The 21,810-nt window shown below is 36.3% G+C and overlaps 1 protein-coding gene across 4 annotated transcripts in view; it reads right to left on the bottom strand.

Annotated features, from left to right (window-relative positions):
* Positions 1–21,810, bottom strand: part of STK3 (serine/threonine kinase 3) — a 139,503-nt gene that overhangs the window by 39,443 nt on the left and 78,250 nt on the right. For all 4 annotated transcript variants that reach the window (XM_037379955.1, XM_037379957.1, XM_037379954.1 and 1 more), the window contains exons 9-10: positions 18,810–19,002; positions 8,833–9,008 (exon numbers count right to left, since the gene is read on the bottom strand). In XM_037379955.1, coding sequence (XP_037235852.1) covers positions 8,833–9,008; positions 18,810–19,002 — 369 coding nt within the window. The remainder of the gene's footprint in view (positions 1–8,832; positions 9,009–18,809; positions 19,003–21,810) is intronic.

Here is a 21,810-nt window from a genome sequence, read left to right as displayed (position 1 = left end):
AAGCTCTCTGATTGAAGTCAATTCCTTAACGCAGAAGCCTCCTTGTTCAAATTCTACAAGTTATTTGCAAACAAAAACCGCACAGAATTTTTTCTGTTCTTCAGAAAGCTCAATAGTATTAAATGTCAGCCATTTAATTTCCAGTATTTTGTTTATGAAATATTGTTAACATCTATGCCTAATATATAAGTCTGCACATGGTACTTATTGGCTGCTGATCAAAACATGAGGCACAGAAATCTAATACAAGCTTTTTGATTAGAGTTAGCCACACAGACACTGAACTAATCCAAAAATTTTCTTGTTAAATTGCTAGACTCCTATCTGACAATTTCTCACACTCCTATTTGAGTCCAGTAAAAATTAATAAAAGAAAAGGGGAGGTGGGGGGTGTTTGTAAAAAAAGCTAAACCCCAAAAACATCCATTGTTCGTTTTACCAAAGAGGAAGGAAATCCTCTTCAAAACTAAGGAGTTACAAGAATTAACTTAAAATGGTCTTGAAAAATTCCAGTCGCCCACTCTCCTGAGGCAAGTTTTATTTTTACTTCCTTTCATTACCATTAATCACCATAGCAAAGAGTAGGAGAACAGATTTTGTTTCTTGGTGGTAAATTTGCATGATACTGTCATAGAGATGATTTCAAAGAACTCTGCTGAAACCCTGAAGTAGGACATGCACCCCTTGGTGTCAGCACTCAGTTTGGGGATTAGACATTACACACAAAGATGACATGCTGTCTTGAGATTAACAGTGATTATGCAACATGGAAACTATGTGGATTAAACATAGTTTAATTCCCCCCCCCCCCCCTTTTTTTTTTGTAAAGGAAAACAGAATAGAGACCTGAAACTGAATTGGCTTGATGGACAAAAAAGGATCATCTCAAAGTTGTTCGGCCACAACTGTTTTTTCCAAGTAATTCAAAGTTCTTTCGAGGCTATACACATTACTTTGCTATTACACAATGATCTCAAAGAGGTATATTAGTACAGACAACTGGTTACTAAGGTAACAAGATGTTACTTTAAAGCAGCAACGCTGCCCCAGCTCATCAGCTTCACTGATTTCTTGCATTTGTTCTCCTTGAACTATGCACAAATTACAGACCTCCTGTATAACTGAATATATACACTGGAGCTACACTTCAGTCTCTCCATCTCAGCTAACAAGAAAAAAAGAAGGGGATTAGATGATGCAAGCATTTAAATTCTTTAGAGTGAAGCAGCTTCATTCTTCACTTTATACTAAGAATTGAAAGTCAGCTGAAATATAAGTTTTAAGTGTCTTCTAACTTGAAACTATTTTGCCATTAAAAAACACATTGCATATTGAAGCTATTCGACATGATAAAATAAGACAGCAGGGACACTTTAAACTTTTGGGAGAGAAAACATGGTTAAGTTTTACTGACCAAATCTTGGCTGAAATTTTCCAGAGGCAGACTCATGTTTGGAAATAACAGTTAATTGCTAATTGCAAAAATTGTCAAGGTTACCCAAAATACTGATGGTGCTAATAAACGAATTAAGTATGTCACTATTTTTGAGAGCTTGAGCTTGTAAGACCTATGTGTTCTCAACACCTTTTATGATTACAAACATTAGCCATCAGCAGTAGCTGAAAAACCCACAGGATATAAGGCCATCGGAAACATTTACAGGAGGAGGTCACCTATGACGACCCTCTGCTCCAAGTGGGATCAACTCCACCAAAACTGTTCCTGACGTGTTTATCTAACCAGGTCTTCACCGCTCACAATAGCAGCAACTTTAGCAACCCTCTGAGGCAATCTGCTGTCATACATTGTTATCCTATTAGGCGTTCTTCTTACTACGTAGCTTCAAATAAACTGCTGCAATTCAAGCCTGAGCTCTTGTCTTATCTTCAGAGTACATCTCAATGATAAGTAAAAATCTTGAATTCTGTTTTTGTATTTGTAAAAACACAAAAAGTTTTCTGGCCTAGAAGAGTGCTTTCTGTGCTTTTTTAGGAAAAAGAATTCATATAATCTTAGTCAGATAGCATGATCCACCTTACAAAACCGCACAAGTGCAGCACTGGCACTTCCATATGAATGTCTCTCAGCGATCAGAGTAACAGCTTTAAAGTAAACCTACAATTTAAGATAAACAGAAAGGATTGATTCTGTTTACAGCCTAAACAATTTAGTTAAAAATAAGACCAAATTACTAGGCTTGATTTTCAATTTTTCACTTCTATACTAATAGGCAAAGGGACATAATCAAAGAGAGAGGATCCTATATTCAATACCATTCGGAGAAACACTCTGCTCAGGTAGTGTATTCCCCCCACACACTGCAAGAAAAATAAGTGTCCTTTTGTGGTCAGAATATACAAACAGGATTTAGTTAAATCTGATGGTAAATCAGACGGTAAAAAAAACCAAAAACAAAACCAAAACACACACAACAAAAAAACCCACAGTGTAATAGGTTGGTCCGGTCTCTTTACCTAATGGAGAGGAAAAAAAAAACAACAACAAAAAAAAGACACCACAACACCCCCCCTCAAAAAACAAATCTCCCTCCACCCCCCCAAACAAACTCAAAACCCCCACAACCAATACCACACTTTTAGCTCATATGTCAGGCTGGCACAACCTCTCTTACTGCCTGCCTGAACAGCCAAATGATAAGCCCAATAAACCACAGCCATGACCTGCAAACCATCCACAGTGGACTCCTAATACGAATCTCTCTTCCACTGAATTAACCTGACAGCTTTCATTTTTTTAAACTACTCCTCAACACACAAGAAGCTTCTGTAAAAGCCTCCTATTATAAGAGGTACAGAAAACCTTCACTGCTGAGGTTCACACTGTCCTCGCAAAATGAGCTCCATAAAGCATAGATTCATTTTACAGTCTCTCTCCTCTGTTAGCCATGTCTGAACAGAAGTGAATGAAATTCTGCATGCGGACTGGCAATACTTCTGTTTCTTTCATATGCATACAGCCCATGCAAACCCAGAAACCTAAGTTTCGTATTTGCTTAGTTAAGAAAACATTTTTCCTGTCAGTATCGGGAAATGCTTAATGATATTCAAGGAACTAATTAAAAATAAAGCAAAATTAATATATGTTAATACTTCATTTTAAATTTTCAACTTAGAGAGAAATCTGAAATGACTGAAAATAGATTAAATACATTCATTCCCTTTAATTATAAAGAACACTGTACTAAACAAACTGATTTGCTGCTTAAAGTCAGAGTAAACCCAGCCAAGGTTATGGACAAAGTAGTACTTCAAATGAGGCTGACTCTGCCTAACTTTATTACTGACGTTTTAATTAAATTCTATGTGGTCTTGAGTCATTTTGTGGTATTTATTTTTTTACTGAATCATTTGTCACATTACACATTTACAAATATTAACTGAAGTGCTCAGTATCTGCAATGCTATTATTTCACAATGATTATATTCTAACATATTTGTTCTGTTTGAGACCCAGTGAAATATTCTGCCTAGCATAACAGATGGCTTTTTAAATTTTTGTTGCTATTCCAGAATCTTTAAATCACCCAAAACGCATATACTTAAACATGATACTGCAGTTACTGCAAAACATGATCTACATGTTCACTGTTTAATATTTAACAATCTGGATACCATTCCTGTTTGGAAATAATTCTGCTAAAGACAGAAATCATTACCCTAGCATTGCTATAATAAATAAATTTGCCTTTTTACATTTTATCATCTCATAACAAAAAGTAAATTACTCATTTAAAATCAATTAATATATTCAATCAGTGCAAATGAAGTTTAGCAACTCATTCTGAGTCACATTAATTCACAGGTTAACATCAATTAGATACTACTTCATTACAGTTCATGTAAATCCTTTGTTAACATCATGTCCCACGCTAACACACTTTACTAAGGGGCAGAAGGATTTACAGAGCAGTTTTGCATCTTAATGAGATGCAAAATATCATGATACAGTAAAAATGTAAGCAGCAGGTTATTTAACCTATGTATCATGTACACATCATACATCAATCTAGCAAGCTAAGATTTACCTTTCCCCCCCCCCCCCCACAACAAAAATTTCAGGCACTTCTTGCTTATTAAAAGTTCATCTTTTTTGGTGAAAAGAACCTTCTATAATGCCCACAAAAATGTGATAAATGCTAACATAAAATATCACAAAATCCTCAACTGTGAAAAACAAGAAGAAATTTGAGCAAGCTGCTTCAACACCTTGCAGTTATACTGCTCATTTAATACACAGCTCTCTCCAACACGTACATAGATCACATTGAACATTCCCCATGGAAAGAACAAAGCTATCTTAACAGCAACATGGTCATATGAATACATAATACCTATAAAAAAAACAACTGTTCTTTAAAGGTTGTTTGTCCCTTAGATGGTCAAAACACACACATCATTTGCTCTAAATTCGGTACTCTGATCCAAACTGTTGACTTGTAAGCTAAGTCAAAAAAGCTGGTCCATTAAAAAGTTAATCTTTATTATGAAAAGCTGCTTATACCATACATCATTAACGTTTCTATGAATATCATAGCCTTGCATTATATAGCTTTACTGCATCTTTATTTATTCACATACATTATGCCGCTTTTCCTCACAATAAGTACTATCTTGTTGACTAGACTTACTGGCATCAAAGTTTGTTGTGAATAAAACATCAGGGTTTTATTCACATCAGGATCAGGGCTAAAATATTGTTGCTTTAGTTTTGCCATCTGCTGCATGCCCCTTAAAAATAATGAAAATGTGTAAAACAATTGCCTATAGTCTCAAAGAATTAACTGAAAACAAAAATCCATGAGTGTGAAATATGTATTCAAATTTTAATATAAAAGCTGAAGTTTGAATAAACACTAGTTTGTTTTTTGGTTTTGATTTATATCAAATCATGGCTTCAACACTTCCATTTCCAAGGCTGAAATCAAAAGACACAAAACTAAAACATTTAGAAGTACTTCCCCAGAAATACATTTCATTAAGATCCACTGATGTAAAAGACCCCTACTTTTGGTTTTCAGAATTTATACCGAGACAACAAAACCAGATAATAACAAAAAAAAACCCCACACCAACAAAAAAACCCACAAAAAAACCCCACAAATAAAAAAAAAAATAAAAAAGCAACCTTATACAAATGCCTAGTCACAGAAGAGACAACATTAAAAAAATGTTTGTGATTTTTTGGTTTTGGCTGTTGATGGTTTGGGGTTTTTTTTGGTTTTTATCCTACATCTCTTCTTGCTTTTGGAAGAAAAAAACCACCCTTATGCACAAAACCCAGCATGTTAGTCCTGAAACATACATAACAGGGTAAATCTGGAGTAACATAATATTCAAGATTAATATACAGTACCAGAATTAACTCTAGTTAAAAGTTATTTGCCATGTACCTGATTCAATACAACGTAAAACTTGAAGATCTGCTGTGGCAATTTTTTCTCATCAAGTCATAAATGGTACATCAATAACCAGCACAGATGGGTCACAGAACTGAAGGCTCATAGGACCAACAGTCAGAGATGGAGCTCAAATTCCCATATGGCATTAGTGAAAAAGTAGTAAGATCAGCTCTTGACATTCAAAACAGATGTACATCAACAGTGGAAAAAAAAAAGCGCATAAATATGCACTTACAGAAGCAAAAATGCTGCTAAAATTACTTTTTTTAAAGATCAGGTTGATGACCAAAGCATCTTGTTTTCTTGGAAAAGTCTTCTATTTTCATTGGCAAGGAATTCTCAAAACATTTATGCCAGGGCAGAAAACTATGCCCACGCAAAAACTTTAAAACCAAACCTAGTGCTAAGTTCATTTTGCATTATTTTACACATTCATTTATCCACCTCATGTGAAAAGTTTCCTGTACCATTTATTTACATTACCTAAAAACATCAGCAAGTGTGTAAGACTAACTGCTGTATCTGTATTACATGTATTTGTATAGTATTTGTTTAAATGTGCATTGTTTTATCACACAGTAAAATATACTAGGAATAGGATAAAATACCACTGCAACCTAAAGTAAATATACAATCTGGCTACAAGAATTAGCTCCCGGTTCTGCAGGTCATAGAAATAAGCAAACTGATTAGTTGCTGGGATTTATATAAGGACTGGTTTTTCTTCCTTTTCCCTTCTCCCTCCCACCTTAATGGCATTTCTGCTTCTCTCGTTTATGCTGTAACAGATACTTATGCTAATAAACTTCTAAGTCTTTCCATCTGATACACTTAAATACCTCTTAGCATGGCACTGTCATTCTGCTCTGGGTCACAAGTAAAGCGTGTAATGGCTGCTAGCACCAGAATGCTATGTACAGCTTACAAAGGCATACAGATAAGTAAGGATAATGGTATAATCCAGCAAATTAGTTTGGTGACCTCCAGTTTACACAGCAACCCTCCTCTTCCACACAGAAAGTTGGAGTACTATTAGAATATACTACCATTATGTCAGATTTTGATCATTTATATTTCAGTTCTAGTGTAACAATCCTTTCCTTAAATAAAATTATGACCGTCAGCATTAACTGTTAGGATCCCTTTCCAGATGCCATTAAGGCTAATTCCAAACAAAACAGAATGGAATTATTTAGTACAAAAAGTTTCCATTATTTATTCCTTTTATGAATCATTTATAGACTTCATGTCAGCAACGGAAAACATTCATGTTGATCTCACAAAGAGTAGACAATATATTATGCATGCTGCCCACTGATTTATCCTTTCAGAAAGTCTCTTGCAGGCCACATAACAATATTGCTACTCACTGTCTAAAATATAAATAGAAGTGCTTCTAGAATATATAAATAAATAATAATTGCCTATGGTTCAAACGAGCAGGCCATTAAAGCCAAAATCTTGTGTGACCTCAGCTGGTACCAGGTGCTTCAGAGAAATGTATTCTTGAGCGTACTATGCTGAAGTGATACATCCATTATTGAAGAGTCTCCCTAAACTCTTTCTTAGGCTGAATTATCTATGGAAGTATTTGGGGTTTGTCATGCTTAAAACAAAATTCCACATCCCCACCCCAACCTCACTAAATAAATTGCCCGTGCAAATATCAATTCACTTTTTTTCCTTAATCCTCTTTGGTCCTCCATCAGAATCATTTTGTACCAACAAGCCTTATAACACTGCATTTTTAGAAAGTCAAGGACAAACTGCACATCACTTAACCTCCACGAGACACCAGAACAGGTTGCCCTGACAAGCTGTGGATGCCCTGTCACTGGAACTGTTCAAGGTCAGGCTGGACAGGGCTTTGAGCAACTAGTGAAACTGGCCTAGATGACCTTTAAAAGTCACTTCCAACCCGAACCATTCTATGAATCTGGGATGCTGAAGTCTTTGACTTGCCAGTCTAAGACCACTAGCAAGGTGTGCCTACAGCACAGAGAGCAGTTAAGTTTCTGAAGATCAGAATGCCTCAGGTTTGGTTCTAGGACAAATTCCTATTTCAAGGCGGCAACTTCATATGTACAAGCAATGTCAACAAATTCCACAGCATTATCCATGTACAGATTATTCACAAATAAGCACTTATAGAATCAGGATCTTAGCTTTTACAAAAAGTACCATTTTTATTGCATTTCTTAACGAGTAATGGAAAAGATGATTAATTTTAAATTGTTCTAAAGGCAATTTTATTGACACTATAATAACCCCATTTAAACAACAGTCACTTATTTTCCAGTGAATAGTACAAACAATTATTTTGTTAGTCAGTTATCAGGATGATGACTTGTTGCATTTTATGGTAAAAAAAATAATAATAGCGCCTACAAAAAAAAACCCCACCCAAACGAAAATCCAACTTAATCAAAACTCTCCAGCAGTAACAGCTTGTACTGTGCTATGTAACTGGCTTTACTCCAGTAGCTTAAATTTAAGAGTCAGCTTTATGTAGAAATGCAGTAAGTGGAAGCTGGGAAAAAAATCCCACACCTACAGCTGTCACCTAAAATTAAACACAACATTTTTCTCCAAATCCCAAGTGTACTTTCAAAAAGATGCCATGTGATCATATTTAGCTACTGCACTGTAGTTAAGAACATGTTTAATCTACAACAGCTAAAATGAATTCTTTCATTCAAACATGTTTAAAAAATAACAAAGCTGAAAAACAGGTATAATCATCTACAAGTCTCTACATAGTAATTATTTACTTTAACAGCAACTTGTAACTTAGAAGCATTTTCTTTTTGCCCTGTCATAATTTGCAACATAGGCAAAAAGAAATAAACTACACACATTTTGGAGGGGGGAAAAGCCCCACCCTAAAACAGATAGAATAATTCTATTTAATGCCAGTCTATGTAGAGAGATGTTCACTATTGGAATAGTACCAACAAGCTAGCCTGTGCAAAACAGTAGGGTGATCTTAACCATCTCCAAGGAGATTGATTACATGGCTCCAATCCAGTTTGAAATGCTTACCATTTTACCGAGATACTCAGCAAACATGACAATATTCCATGCCTGTAGCAATTTATTTATTTTTAAATGGAACTGGATCAAATTTTAAGGTGGATATAACATATAAATTTAAAAGAACGAAAAATACTTTTAAAAAGCAGTTACAAATAAGTATATTCTTTACGTCATACCACTCTTCATTAAAAAGGTCCTGCATTAAGCAAATGCACTTATTTCAACAACCAGGATGAGACATTAAGATTAGATAATTCAATGGTATTCATGAAAGTTTACTTATTTTACTTGTATGAACACAGTTATAAAAAGGGATTAACTATTTTTGGCAAACATAAACAGCATGCAAGAAATTAAACAATAAAAATGTACTTACAAAATCAAAGTCTCCATCTTGAGGGACTTTCCAGTTATCAGGGAAAACGTTTTTGGATATGTGGTAAGGTTCATGCATGTTCTGATTACAGTTTTCAGGGCTTTTGTTCTTGGAATCTTGTTTATCAAAGTAGTCCATGAAAGAAGGTCTTTGAACTTGCGGTGAAGTAGCATTTCCTTGTTAAAAGAAAAAAAGAAAAAAGAAATTAGAAATATTTAAACATTTACTGCACTATAAAATAAAATCTATTTATTAATTTTCTTGGATTTTACAGAAACCAATACAGTCATCTGTATGTGGTGCAAGCCTCCATTTTTCCCCTGAGGATCTTTGGCATAAAAGTTCATAGCCGAAGAATGATTATTTTTTGTAGCAAGATACAATGTGGAGAAATGTTCAAGACATTTCAGAGTTGCACACACAAATAATATTAGAAGTTACATCATGTGATATCTATTTGTTGTTATAGAGACCAAATAACACAAGGTGCTAAGCATCCCTTTGGGTGCTGAATGTCCCTAACTGCACAGCCTGGTCCACAGGCACTTGTAGGAAAGCAACAGGATTCCATCAGTTTCACCGAAGGTGCAATTTAAAAATTATTTAGAAAAAGAACATAAAAAAAAATCATCACACAAACTGTTGTCTAGATACTGCTTAATCAAATTCATTGCCGATGACAAGTCTCAGCAAATTATGGGATCACAGTCTACAGACGGCTGCAAAACACCCTATCTCCATGGTGTGGAAACCCTGGGGAATTTTTGTCATCATCTGCACAGCTGCAACAGCTTTACAAAGCAGATAAAGATCAGCATGAGCTCCTGTTATACTATCCTTTTCATGAAACTAAAAGTAAAAAAAAAAATTATCTACAACCCTAAATGACTAAAATTTGTTTTCATCTGTGAATTTCCAAGCATAATCATTACTAAATAGAACAAGAAATAAAACCTAAGAAATGCTTTAGTAGTTCTACATAACTGTCACCTCAGAAACTATATTCTGCATAACACCGATTCATGTAATGTGTACTTGCTTGCAGTATAACACATTCTACAGAGAGAAATATGAACTACATTTCCACAAGCAAAAAATGAAACAGGATGAGAGATATAAATAACTAAGCTAGGGAAAAAACAAACAAACAAAAAACTCCAAACACAGCCCACAGAGAACATTATGGGTTTTGATTATAAGCATAATAAAATAATTGGGAATTTTTATTTGAACTACTTGTTAAAACAAGTGAAAAGGTAACCCACTGGAAACATCATTTGAGCTTGTGTTTAACATGATCACTAGGACTGGCTGATCATCTTATCTGGCTTTACATTTGTTTTCATTAATTTATTAAGTGAGGTGGTGTGTCCCACCCGGGCCCCTTTCACCTCTTATTTCATCACCTCCTCCCATTCCCCCTCTCAAGATTTTTTAATTCATTCTGATTTTGCTGCACGATTAATAGAGGCCTATTTTTTTTTCATTCATGCTTTTTTTTTGTACTGCCATCTTTTATAGCATCTTGATTTACTTGTTCTTTTCTTTCTGCTTTTTCTACATTATTTTGTTCTAGTAAGATTTCTTCTGGCTTTTTTAACGTGTTGTTCTACTATCTTGTTCTAGGCTTTACTGCACTTGCCTCCAGTTGCTTCTCTCCAGCTCCACAATGATTCCTCCGTTCAGTCTGCCATGTTTCCATACGTACCTTCTCCTCACAGTTTTTTTAGCTGATTTTTCTCAGTTGTTGCCATGTTCTTTTCTAATATTATTTTCTAATCCCAGATCATGCTTATTGTTACTTACCATCTTTTAATTAATGACAATCACGACCATAACAAAAGCATGCAGTGAACTAAAATCCAAGTTGAATTTAAGAGACCACACAGCAGACACCTCTTTTCTCCAGAAACTCCCAAGTTTGCCCCCACTGAACTCAAGATCACTTGAATGAGGTTTCTGGATCACTTGAGGCTGAGACAGAGGAAGGGATGAGAAGTAAACAGCATGGATGACAAATAACTACAGAAATAAGCACTAAAGGGCAAAAATGGAAGAATCTAAACTTTAACAAAATATATATTTTGAAAAGGAAGTGGATTAAGAACAGAAATACAATGCGTTTTCTTAGCATAAGCTTTTTCTTACTTATTGATTACTGCCCCAAAACCCTGAAACTATTTGTACCAAGAAGATAGGACACCACATTGCTGGCCTTTCACAGCCAATTTTTTTCTCCTGCTGAGACAGTTGTACTTATGTTTCACCCTTGAGATACACTTATAAACAAGATTACCAGTGTCTGTTAGAAACTCTAAGTACCAAAATGTTGGCCCATTACAAGACAGTCTCCCCTCCTCTCATGAAACAGAAACCACTACAGATATTCCAAGTACTGCTCTTAAGTTTTAGAGCTATTGGTAAATATCTTCCTTATACATGTAATAGAAGACTACCTACATAAGTAACACAAACCAACCCCCCCAAATGCTTTGCTATTGAATGCATGTTAAGGAAAGCAGGTCAACAGGACTGAAATTACTCCAAAATGAGCAAAGCATATTTATTTTACACTTTTTGGACTTCTATTTGTTTTGATAAGTAAGAATTTAGAACTAATTTACAATTCAAATTTAGTATACAGTTAGTTAACCCATTTAAAAGATCAAGAGCTGCTTACCTTCACTGCAAATACAAAAACTCACACACAAAACCAGTAATAATATGCCTGGAAAATGACGGGACACAGCTATTCCGGGTTTGGTTTTTTCCTCAATGTATTAAAAAAAAAAAAGGGGGGGTGGGGGGGTGGGGAATTTACTCAAAGATTTATTTTTAAGGGTTTATTTTATTTTTACAAAGAAATGCAAAAAAATAGTCTTTTTTTAGATTTCTAGTTAACCTACATGTTTAGTTAATATTTCATGAATAATGGGATAGGTTAACACTTACTAGTTTAAAGGCCTTGTGAAGGCTCCTACCTCTTTTGTATTGACTTTATAAAAGACTCAGGCTCTTTATATGCCAGAGTAGACCGATGCAGGTTGAGCTTCTTTTTGCAAAATGTAAAGTTATTAGAAGATCATTTTAGTCTGAAAGGACTTTTTCTAACTGTCAGGAACAACCAAATAACGATATCCTGTCAACTGTCTTTCAAGAACTAAGAAATTTGAAAATACAATATATAAAGATTCCTTTAAGAACAATCAATTCACTCAACTGTCCAGGAAGTTACTTTTCACACAAGCTATCTCTTTGCCCCAAAAAATCTGCAGCACAATCAGTATCACTCCACACCTGCACTGAAAACCTGTTGTGTAATACTCTTCCATTCTAGGAGGATCTGGATTTTCCAGTTCTTCTAATTTTTCTTTGCTTCCCAACAAGAGATGTTCACGTTTAAAAATGTCTGCAACAGCTTCAACATTTAAGAATATCAGTCTCTTCTGTCATCCCTATCCTTGACCACTGCAGGACTTCAAGATTAGGAAAAAAGCCGCAATAACAGCGGTCTGAGAAACTGCTGGAAAGTTATGGAATGCAGAGACCACCATGGACACTGAAAACATACATTCTACCTCAGCAATGCCCCCGATAAGAATACTATAATGGGGGTGTCCCCAAACAGTTACCTAAGAGAATTTCTTCCAAAAAGCATGCTAGATAAATGATGCAATGACATAACAAAACACCAACTCTATTACACTGTTTCAAAAACATATCATAACTAAAACCAATAAACCCAAACGCACATTTCAAAATAAGAAGGCAAGCACATTACATTCTAACGTATGTTTTGATCAAATTCAAATTCAATTGACGTAAACCATAAAGAAGAATGCTTTTGTAGTCATGTATTTCCAAAAGAAACCTATTATATTAATATTAAATTTATTTTAAATGTTAAAAAGTTCTGCTGTTGTTAAGTTTTTATATTCTACATTGGGCTAAGCCACGCATATGTTCCCCCATACTGGTCTGGCTAACTCAGAGCCAACTTGTGGACCAAAAACACTCTTGCCTGACGTTGTCAGGTGGAACCCCTCTCTCCACAGCAGTGTGTGATCCTCCAAGAGGGTCCCATGGTCATAAAAGTCAAACCTCTGCCAACAACACTAGAGGCACAACCAAGTGTTGACCCATAGGATTCATCCATTCCTCCAAGGCTTCCCTTTCATCACCCTGATCAAGAACATCCACACAACCCTAGAGTTACTCTTGAGGTCACTCTCAAGGTCTCCTCAGAGTATCATTGGCACACGCGCCCACATGGACAGGCAGCAGGAGACAATAGTCTAAGCACTGGACAAGCCTTGGCAGCCTTTCAGCATTGTGGGGCTGGCCCCTGGGCAAGAAATAACTCTTCCTAGATAGCAAGTAAAGTCAGCAGATAAGGGTGTCCATCTCCTACAGAAGGGAGTCTCTCACTACAGTTTCCTGGGAGGGGACAAGTGGTGGTGATGGCATTTTGTTTGTTTGTTTGAGGTTTGGGGTTGTGGGTTGTTGTTTTTTCAGTTTCCTATGGGAAGTCTCTAAATTTTTCTCTTGCTCTGTTGCTGCCAGGGCACTGGACCCCCTCCACTGCTGCAAATTTACAGAGGAGCCCTTTCCTCCTTTTGCCAAGAGCCACAAACTTCCACATCCTTCCCCATCCTGGGGATCTCCATCTGCCATGCAATTGGGGAACATTTCCAGCTGCTGCCTCTTCAGTGAAACTAGGGATAAGGCTCTCCTGTCTGCAGTGCTCCTGTGAAGATCCTGTCAGTAGCTTTATTCCCTCAAAATACTTTGCTTTGTCAGTATTAGAGTGAGAAGCTGTACTGCAAACAGCTTTTAGCCTTCTTTGGACTACTGCCTCTACTACAAAGGCTACAACAGATTACACAACAACATATACTACTAAGGCTTTCTATTTCATACATTCTTACCACTACTTTCTCACCACACAAGGTAGCCTACAACACAGTGGCAGTAATTCTCCTGGAAAATGGGAAACAGGAGCTGTGCATATAATAAGGTTGAAGAGAGCCTAGAATTTTGACCTCAATCTCCAGGCCAGTGCACTTAACAGCAAACTACTATGCAGAACAGTGCCACAGCCACCTCCTTCAGCCATATTTTAAGCAGAAATTGTGACAAGTTCTGCTGCTAATACATGCCTATGAGACAACCACCTCAGAGAATTAGAGGCCAGTCTACTTAGTTTCTGAATTGCAAAGAGGTATCAGCAGAAACTAGATCACTAGTTCTTTAGCCCACAGCAGCTGGGAATCTACCAAAGGACGTATCTAACAAATGTTTGACTACAGAGAGCTATGTAACAAAGTGGTTACTAAGTTTGCAGTTTTCACATCACAGTGACTTACACACCCGAGTCTTCATTCAAATTTAGGCCTCATTCAGTCTTTTGTTTGTTTATAATATACCTATTTACCAGAAATAATTGCAACAGACATTTAAATGCAAAATCCACATATTTTTCAACCAGCTGAAGCCTTCAAAGTTTTTCTTTTAAAGACTATGAACTCAAATTTAAATAATTTTTAATGGCAAAAAGAGTTTCCTGCACAAAACATGGCATTGCTTCCTGAGAACGAGCCTTGTAAAACTGGTTTAATAACTTTCATTCCATTTTTCCACCTTCTGGAAAAAAGGAAAAAATATTCAATGACACTACTATTATAAACCCATTAGCTCATTCCAGCTGAGTTATACTTCATTTCTGCTTTCAGCAAAACAAAGAAAACCCATGTCAAGCTAACATTGTGCCACAGCTCTTGAAGCAGAATTGCCAACATGATGTTTTTCTTTGAAAAAAATTCCCATTTGTAAAACATACTACTACTGGTGGCATAAATGAACAACTTCATCACCAATCACAGGAGAGGGCTCGAGGACCGGAATAGGCTTGGGAACACCTATGATCTCTTTCTATATATACAGGAGTAGGACACCTGCATGTGGAATCAAGAAACAGCCTAAACACAGGCACAGTAAACATGCTTGAACAAAACTACATTCATGAAATATCAATGGCCAGGCTACAGCACCACTGAAACTAACCCATAATTAGCTTCCTTGCTGAATTCCTGTAGGACCTGGGTCATAGTTTGCTATAAAACACATATCAATAGCTTTTGTCTTTCAGTTGAAAAACCAGCTGTGGGGACTCTAGGCCTTTCTAAGGGTTATGAAGCATCACTCCAGAACTACCCAAGCATCCACCTCTACTATCGCAGAGGAGACTGACCTACAGTATGGCACAATCTCTCACACTGGATGCACCGAAATCTATAAAAAAATAATAAATAAAACCAACTCATGAATCCTCCTTCCAAAATGTAGGTTCTGCAGCATGGTGTACGTCCCACTGTAATCAAGGATCCCATAATACAATAACACAAGAAAGTTCAGTGCTAAGTGCTGGAACCAAGCCTGCCTCTCACCAGCTGAATAATGAAACCATCACTTGCCATCAGGCTACCTCCAGTTCACTAGGTTTTGTTCGCCAGAGTTACAGGTCTCAAGACAATCACCTAGGGAGAGGAAGGAGAGGAAGAAGTCTGCTTTCCCAAAGATTCTGTTCTTCTGTTTGATAAGAAGGAAGCATGTGTTTAAGAATGATACTGACCAAACCTAGAGCATTTCAGGTCTTACACATCAAAAAGTAATAAAACAAAAACCTGACCACTTTTCTATCTGTCAAATGGCACTCATTAGTTTACTATTCTCTTCTTTTATTGTATTAATTACCAACCATGAGCTATCTAAAAGCTTTGCTGAAGTCTGAAGCAACAGTTAGAAACTCAGAGTAAGTCCAAATGGCAAGAAGGGACAAATTCTTGTTTGCCAGCCCAAAGCAGACTGCAAATATAGATTTAATGGGGAAAAGAAAAAAAAGATATGCAGTGGGGGCAGCGTTAATGAAAAGGAGAAAGGAGAGCAATCAGAAGTACTCTTGGCACACCAGAAGGCCCTAAGACTAAGCCTTGTTGAAAAGCCACAAAGAGAATGTGGGGAAGCTGGTCTGGACACCGGTCTCTGAACTGAGATATGAAAAATCATCTACATGAAAATAAGTACAATCCAGGCAACTGAATAAAATTATTACTACCTTCCATCAATCCCACTCTTTCTTCCACTCCACATTAAAGCTCCTAAAGTTAAGCTCTGTCCTCCCACCTCTCTGTATTCTGCATTTTCTTCCCTCCTTCCAGGTACACACTGCATAGTCTCTGCTCAGAGCATGCACAGGCATACTAAGCAAGAAGGCATAAATGTTGTTTATTGCTAGGCTGTATATTATACATTGGGGTAGGATGACAGGCCTCTTTTGTTCCAAATCCCAATTTTATCTGGGCACAATTCCCTATTTGTGAAAAAAAATATGGTTCTAGTTACGTTCTGTCATGGCTCCCAGAAGCCTCTAAGCATGGGCACTTATAAATAAAAACTTATTATTGTTTCTTATTTTGTCCTTGAGCAGGGAAACAAAAGGCAGAAGGAAACAAAACATGAAACTAAACACAAGAGCAATTAAAAAAAAAAAGTTTGTCATAAATATTTTGTGTCTCTAGAAAGGAAATGAAATGCTTATTTCTTCAAGCTCCTTGCTTGCAATGTTCTATTACTTGCAAGTATCGAAGAACACTTTTAAGCTGTTCTGATTTATTTTAATCAAATCACACAAACATCTAGAAAACTGCCCACCTTGCCTATAAAGGTACACTCCAAAAAGCAACCAATCTGCAAAATCTTGTGTCTTTGTCAAGCACAAAGCACAAAACTGCTGTCTGCCTCCCAGGGAGAGCAAGGATTTTTATGTTCCTTCCTGGTGACATTTACTTAGGACACTTGCTATTGCTCCTGTTTCAGCCAATAGCACATGAATCACAGAACCAGAGGAGGCCCAGCTCCAGTGGACATGATTTGTATTTATTTTCAGCTCAGAGATTTAGAGGTCCCATTCTTGAATTATTTCTCATTTTTAATTGATGAGCGTGTAATGCAAAATACATGAAAGTTTAGCAAGTAAGTGCTGGAACTAATCCTGTTGCCTGCCAGATGAATGACGAAACCATCACTTGCCATCAGGCTACCTTCAGTTTGCTGGCTCTTATTTGCTGGAGTTATGAGTCTCAAGACAGTCACCTATGGGGTGAGGGAGGGGAAGGAAGCCCAAGGATTCTATATTCTTGTTTGACAAGAAGGAATAATGGGTTTAAGAATTACACTGACTAAATGCCAAGGTGTAGAAAGGCAATTCCCTTTCTAACTACAGGTGTTACTGCAAACAATTAAAAATTGAAAACAACAATACAAAAAAACAGTACACAAAAATGTCTCCAGCAACATAGCAGACAATTAGGATCCACTGGATAAGAGATTGCAGTGCAAACCTAATGCCACTTGTTTGATCTGTTTGGCATACTAACAGGTATTTCCTTTCAGCACATAAAAAACTACATGGATAGTGTTGTACTATTTGGTATACTGTTTATATAGAACTTGAATATCAAGCCTAAAATGATTTGACATGCTGCATAGAAACTGCACTAAATACTACTTCATAATACTTCCACCCTAACAATTACTTTATTATCTTTTACTCCAAATTTGCTTGTAATATCTTACCCTTTTTTTGCATCACTCATCCTTTCCTTAACTTGTTGAAACTGATGAGTTTGAGACCACTTGTACTAACCCTTCATTAGCCTCACAGTTTAACAGGCAAACATTCTGTTTCAGCATGAAAACAATTTAAAGCACTTAGAAAGTGTTTTCATAAGGTCAATGATCCTGCTTAAAGTAATCACTAATCAACAGGTATGTTTTCTATCATTGCTGAGAACACTAAAGAACACCCAACAAAACAAACCACAAAAAACCCTCAAACAAACAAAATGAATAAAAGCCCTCCTTCCCTCCCTCCTTCCAATTTGCTGTACGTTAAACCACAACATATTCCTGCTTTGCACTTCCACTAAATCTTGTAGAAATTACATCAGATGTGTATGTGCTAGCACAAATGCAACTTCATGTTTGCTATAAAGCATTCTACAATTACTTCTTTGGCATTGATTTCCACTTTTGAGACACTGGCTTTATATATTACCTTCCTACCCCCAACAACTGCCTGGAGTTAAACATTACATTGTGCCTCATGAAATCAGGCACCTACAGCTTGAGTCAGATTCATCTATTGATGCTGCTCATTCAAGCAAATAATTCTATTATATTCAGTGGGCCTCATTCCGCAGTAGTTTTCAGCCAAACAATGAGCACATAAGTAAGTTAACTATTCAACAAACGTGTATTATCCATATTTCAGTGCAACTTATAATTTTATAGTTTAAAACATTTGCAAATTTTTTCCCCTCATATGCTGCTGAAGTCAATTTGGACTTTTTACTTATGTTTCAACAATCTTTTGATCATTTCCTTAAATGAAGCATTATTGAATTACATTCCAACAAATGTTCAAATAATAACTTAGTTATAAAATAAAAATCTGCTAATTGATCATGAGTTACAAAACAATCTCGCAGCAAGATGTGTACTGATTGCTGAACCCATGGAGAGTCACAATGAGTTCCCAGGACCACTGAGACATAGAAGCAGCAGCTTCTCACATAATCACATCAGTTTAGCTCCAAGGAACTGGTCCAAATGTATGTGGGACAGCAGGCAAAAAGCAACAGACAAGCAGTAGAAGGAGAATTCACAGAAGGCTAATTTTAGAGTCCTCGAGAGAGACTTAGCAAAGCACCAAAACCAGGCTTCTGCTTTGAATCTCCTACTACAGTCACTTTTTTCTCTACAAACTATAGAGAGCATTTAGAGACACAAATACTCCTCTCCCTGTTTTAACTACAGAACGTGACACTTAAAAGTCACTGATGATACAACGTTCTCATGCAGTGTGAGAATACATTTTACATTATTAAAATAAATGGAAAGTAAAATTAACAACATACTTTTCATGGTCCCATCTTCCTCTTCATCATCGTCGCTGTTTATTACCATGGTCCCCAAGTCCGATTCTAACATAGTACTGTTGTGTTCAATCATTGTCTGAGCACCTTCACTCATCGTGCTTGTGGCCCTCATGGTACCAGCACTCTCTGAACTGGTCTTCACCATTGTGTGAGAGTCCAGCTCATCTTCATCCTATGGAGAAACATTTGCCAGAATGCAGCAAATCATTTAAAAAAAACCTGAAGAAACAATTGTTTAGATGCTTATTCATTATTTTGTATCTTCACGTGACCTAGTTGTACTGCTAACTTCCAGGTTTAAAACTTTAAAAGAAATTACAAATTTAAAAAAGTTCCATATCAAGGGAGAATAAAAATATCTTTCTTCTTTTTCATAAATGTATGACAGGGTGGATATACCAGAAACATGGCTCACAAACCCACTTGGCTTCAGCCTCCAGTTTTGAATATTTCAGTTATTTTCATGACCCGCTATACCTCCCTGGGTTCCAAAATCAGTACCACAACTTATAGAAAGTTATTTAGTTGTTTTGCAATGGACTACCACCAAGAATTTGTGCTGGTCACCCTTAACTACGTATCACGCACAGCATCTTACATTATGCACAGCACTCTGATGACAAAGCCCTGTTCAATTTAGCTATTTGGAAGCTCACCTCAGAAACAGGAAATAAACTTGGCTTACTTCAAGTATTCAGCTCTGTTTAAAAACCTCTGTCACAAGAGGAGCAAAATAACTGGTTGATACTATGCAGAAAGAATATCTGTAGAGCCCATACTTAACCACTAAGTGGGTGGGGGAGCTAATATAATGAAGAGATACAGTAGCATTTTGAATCAGTGACAATAATGGGCCAGGAATGTGAAGTGGAGAACTAATCACAATCCAGTTAATGAATTATAAAATCCATATGGAATACCAATATTTGAAAACATTCATGGGAAATCCCACTGCTTTCCAAAATCTGATTTAGATTATACACACAACATCACAGCATTTCAGGAATGACAGACGATACACATTTTCTATATGAGTAAAATCTATTACCTGAGGGGGGTGGGGGGGTAGGTGGGGTGGGGAAGAAAAGAAAAAAATATTTTAAACATTGTACTTGTTGATTATATAAGAAATAATACCCATCACTATGAAATCACTCTCTGGCAATTTTTTATATTTTAAATACAAATACTTTCACCAGTTTTATAACCATATACCCATACGTTTCCTCTGTTGTGTTAAGACTTCACTTGCATTCATTTATAAGTGAACTCTATCCCTGGTTCTAGGGATATTCTAGCTACACAGCTTGAAAGACCATAACACTTCTTTTTTTTTTTTTAATTTGCCCATTACAAATAACATGCTTGTTGCTACATATTACATTAAAACAAGATTTCACCCACCAACAAATTTTCCTTTTCCTATTTCTTTGTATGGCTTTATATATTTTAATTTTTTAACTATGAAGAGACTTATAAGGGCAGGAGGTGTGGGGACACAAGTCAGGACCAGTAAAAATAAACCCAAGCCTCAAAACCCTACAAGGTCTGGCACTTTCTGTTTCTCACTGAACTTTCTTTTTCTGTTATTCCCTGACACAGCAGACAATTTGCCTCTAGTATAGACATACGTGCACAAGCCAGCTACGTTGCCCGACTGCCTGTTTCTTTAATGGCTGATCAAAGTAGATACAGCAAACTGTGGTTAATAGTGATACTGATACACAGCTCCTGAAAATAATTCTATTATGTCTCAACTAAGAGACACACCGATAGATCTAATTTTAATTCCAAGACTTTGGCTAACAGCATAGCATACTAAAACCAGGATACAGACCTAAATCTGTGATTAAAATTTCCAATGTCAAAAGCACCATTATTTTCCTGATTATAATATTTTAAAATATAAAGTTCTTTTATAAAATGTATAAAATCATGAAATGTAAAACATTTTATAAAATGTTTTTAAAAGTTATCTTTTAAAATGTAAAAGTTCTTCATTTGCATTCTCTCTGGGTTTTTCACTTGCATTCTAAAACACAGTATTTAGTACTCTACCCTTTAAAAAATTATATTCCCAAAGACACAGACAGTTTACAGCTGCAGCACAAGAGGACTATGCCAGTAAATAAATGAGAATATTTTGGTACTGCTCCTCCTGGTGGCAACTTTAATTTTCTTTACTTCCTCCCCCTAAAATTTTCTTGCTAAATGCAGTGTTTTCTGTGAGTTGTATTTTTCCCTTTCTAACAAGGGTACTCAGAAAGTAAAGGCCAAAAGTGCCTTTTTGCACTGCATTTTAAAAGTGCCAGAACAACTGAGTTATTTCCAAGTGCTTCTTTCAGTACTGCAATACAGTACAAAACTGACTCACAACATATTGCCATTTCTCCTATTAAGCACTACAAACGCACCACCTCTAACTCACAGGCAGGGAAATCTGTTTGAAGCACAGTTACATTTGATTTACAGATTTCCTTGACTAATACTAATAGCCACTTGCAGTGCATATGGTCCTAAACTCACTAAAATTGAAATCAGAAACGAAACATTTTCCTGAAGCTTGAAAGTTTTATTTTAGAAGTTCATGGGGAAAAAAGCGATGGCTAACAATAAGAAATATGAAATGGAGTCTTAAGTGACCACTGTCATATTTCCTGCTATGATGTTTTATTTCTTCAGACAAATCAAGGATCTGGATTTGTTCCAAAAAAGCGGCACTGTACTTTCCAGTATAAGAGTGACGAAAGTCTTTGTCTTCCTATTACGTCTCAGCAATGAGAACAATTACCTTCTAGTACCTAGAAGGCTTAAGGATCACAAAAGTCCACCTCAGCACTAACAGACTAGTTGTCCCAAAAAGGAAAGCACACAGGAATTCTGATCAATAGCATTTTTCCTAAATCAGGAGTGATGTACTGAGAGAGAGGAATATAAAACTTTTTCCAGGGCCTGTGCATGCTCCAGAATAATTAATTTT

Source organism: Falco rusticolus, chromosome 3 (assembly GCF_015220075.1).
Source record: "Falco rusticolus isolate bFalRus1 chromosome 3, bFalRus1.pri, whole genome shotgun sequence".
Classification (NCBI taxonomy): Eukaryota; Metazoa; Chordata; class Aves; order Falconiformes; family Falconidae; genus Falco; species Falco rusticolus.
Note: the sequence above shows the minus strand (reverse complement) of the source record. Positions and strands in the feature narration are given on the sequence as shown.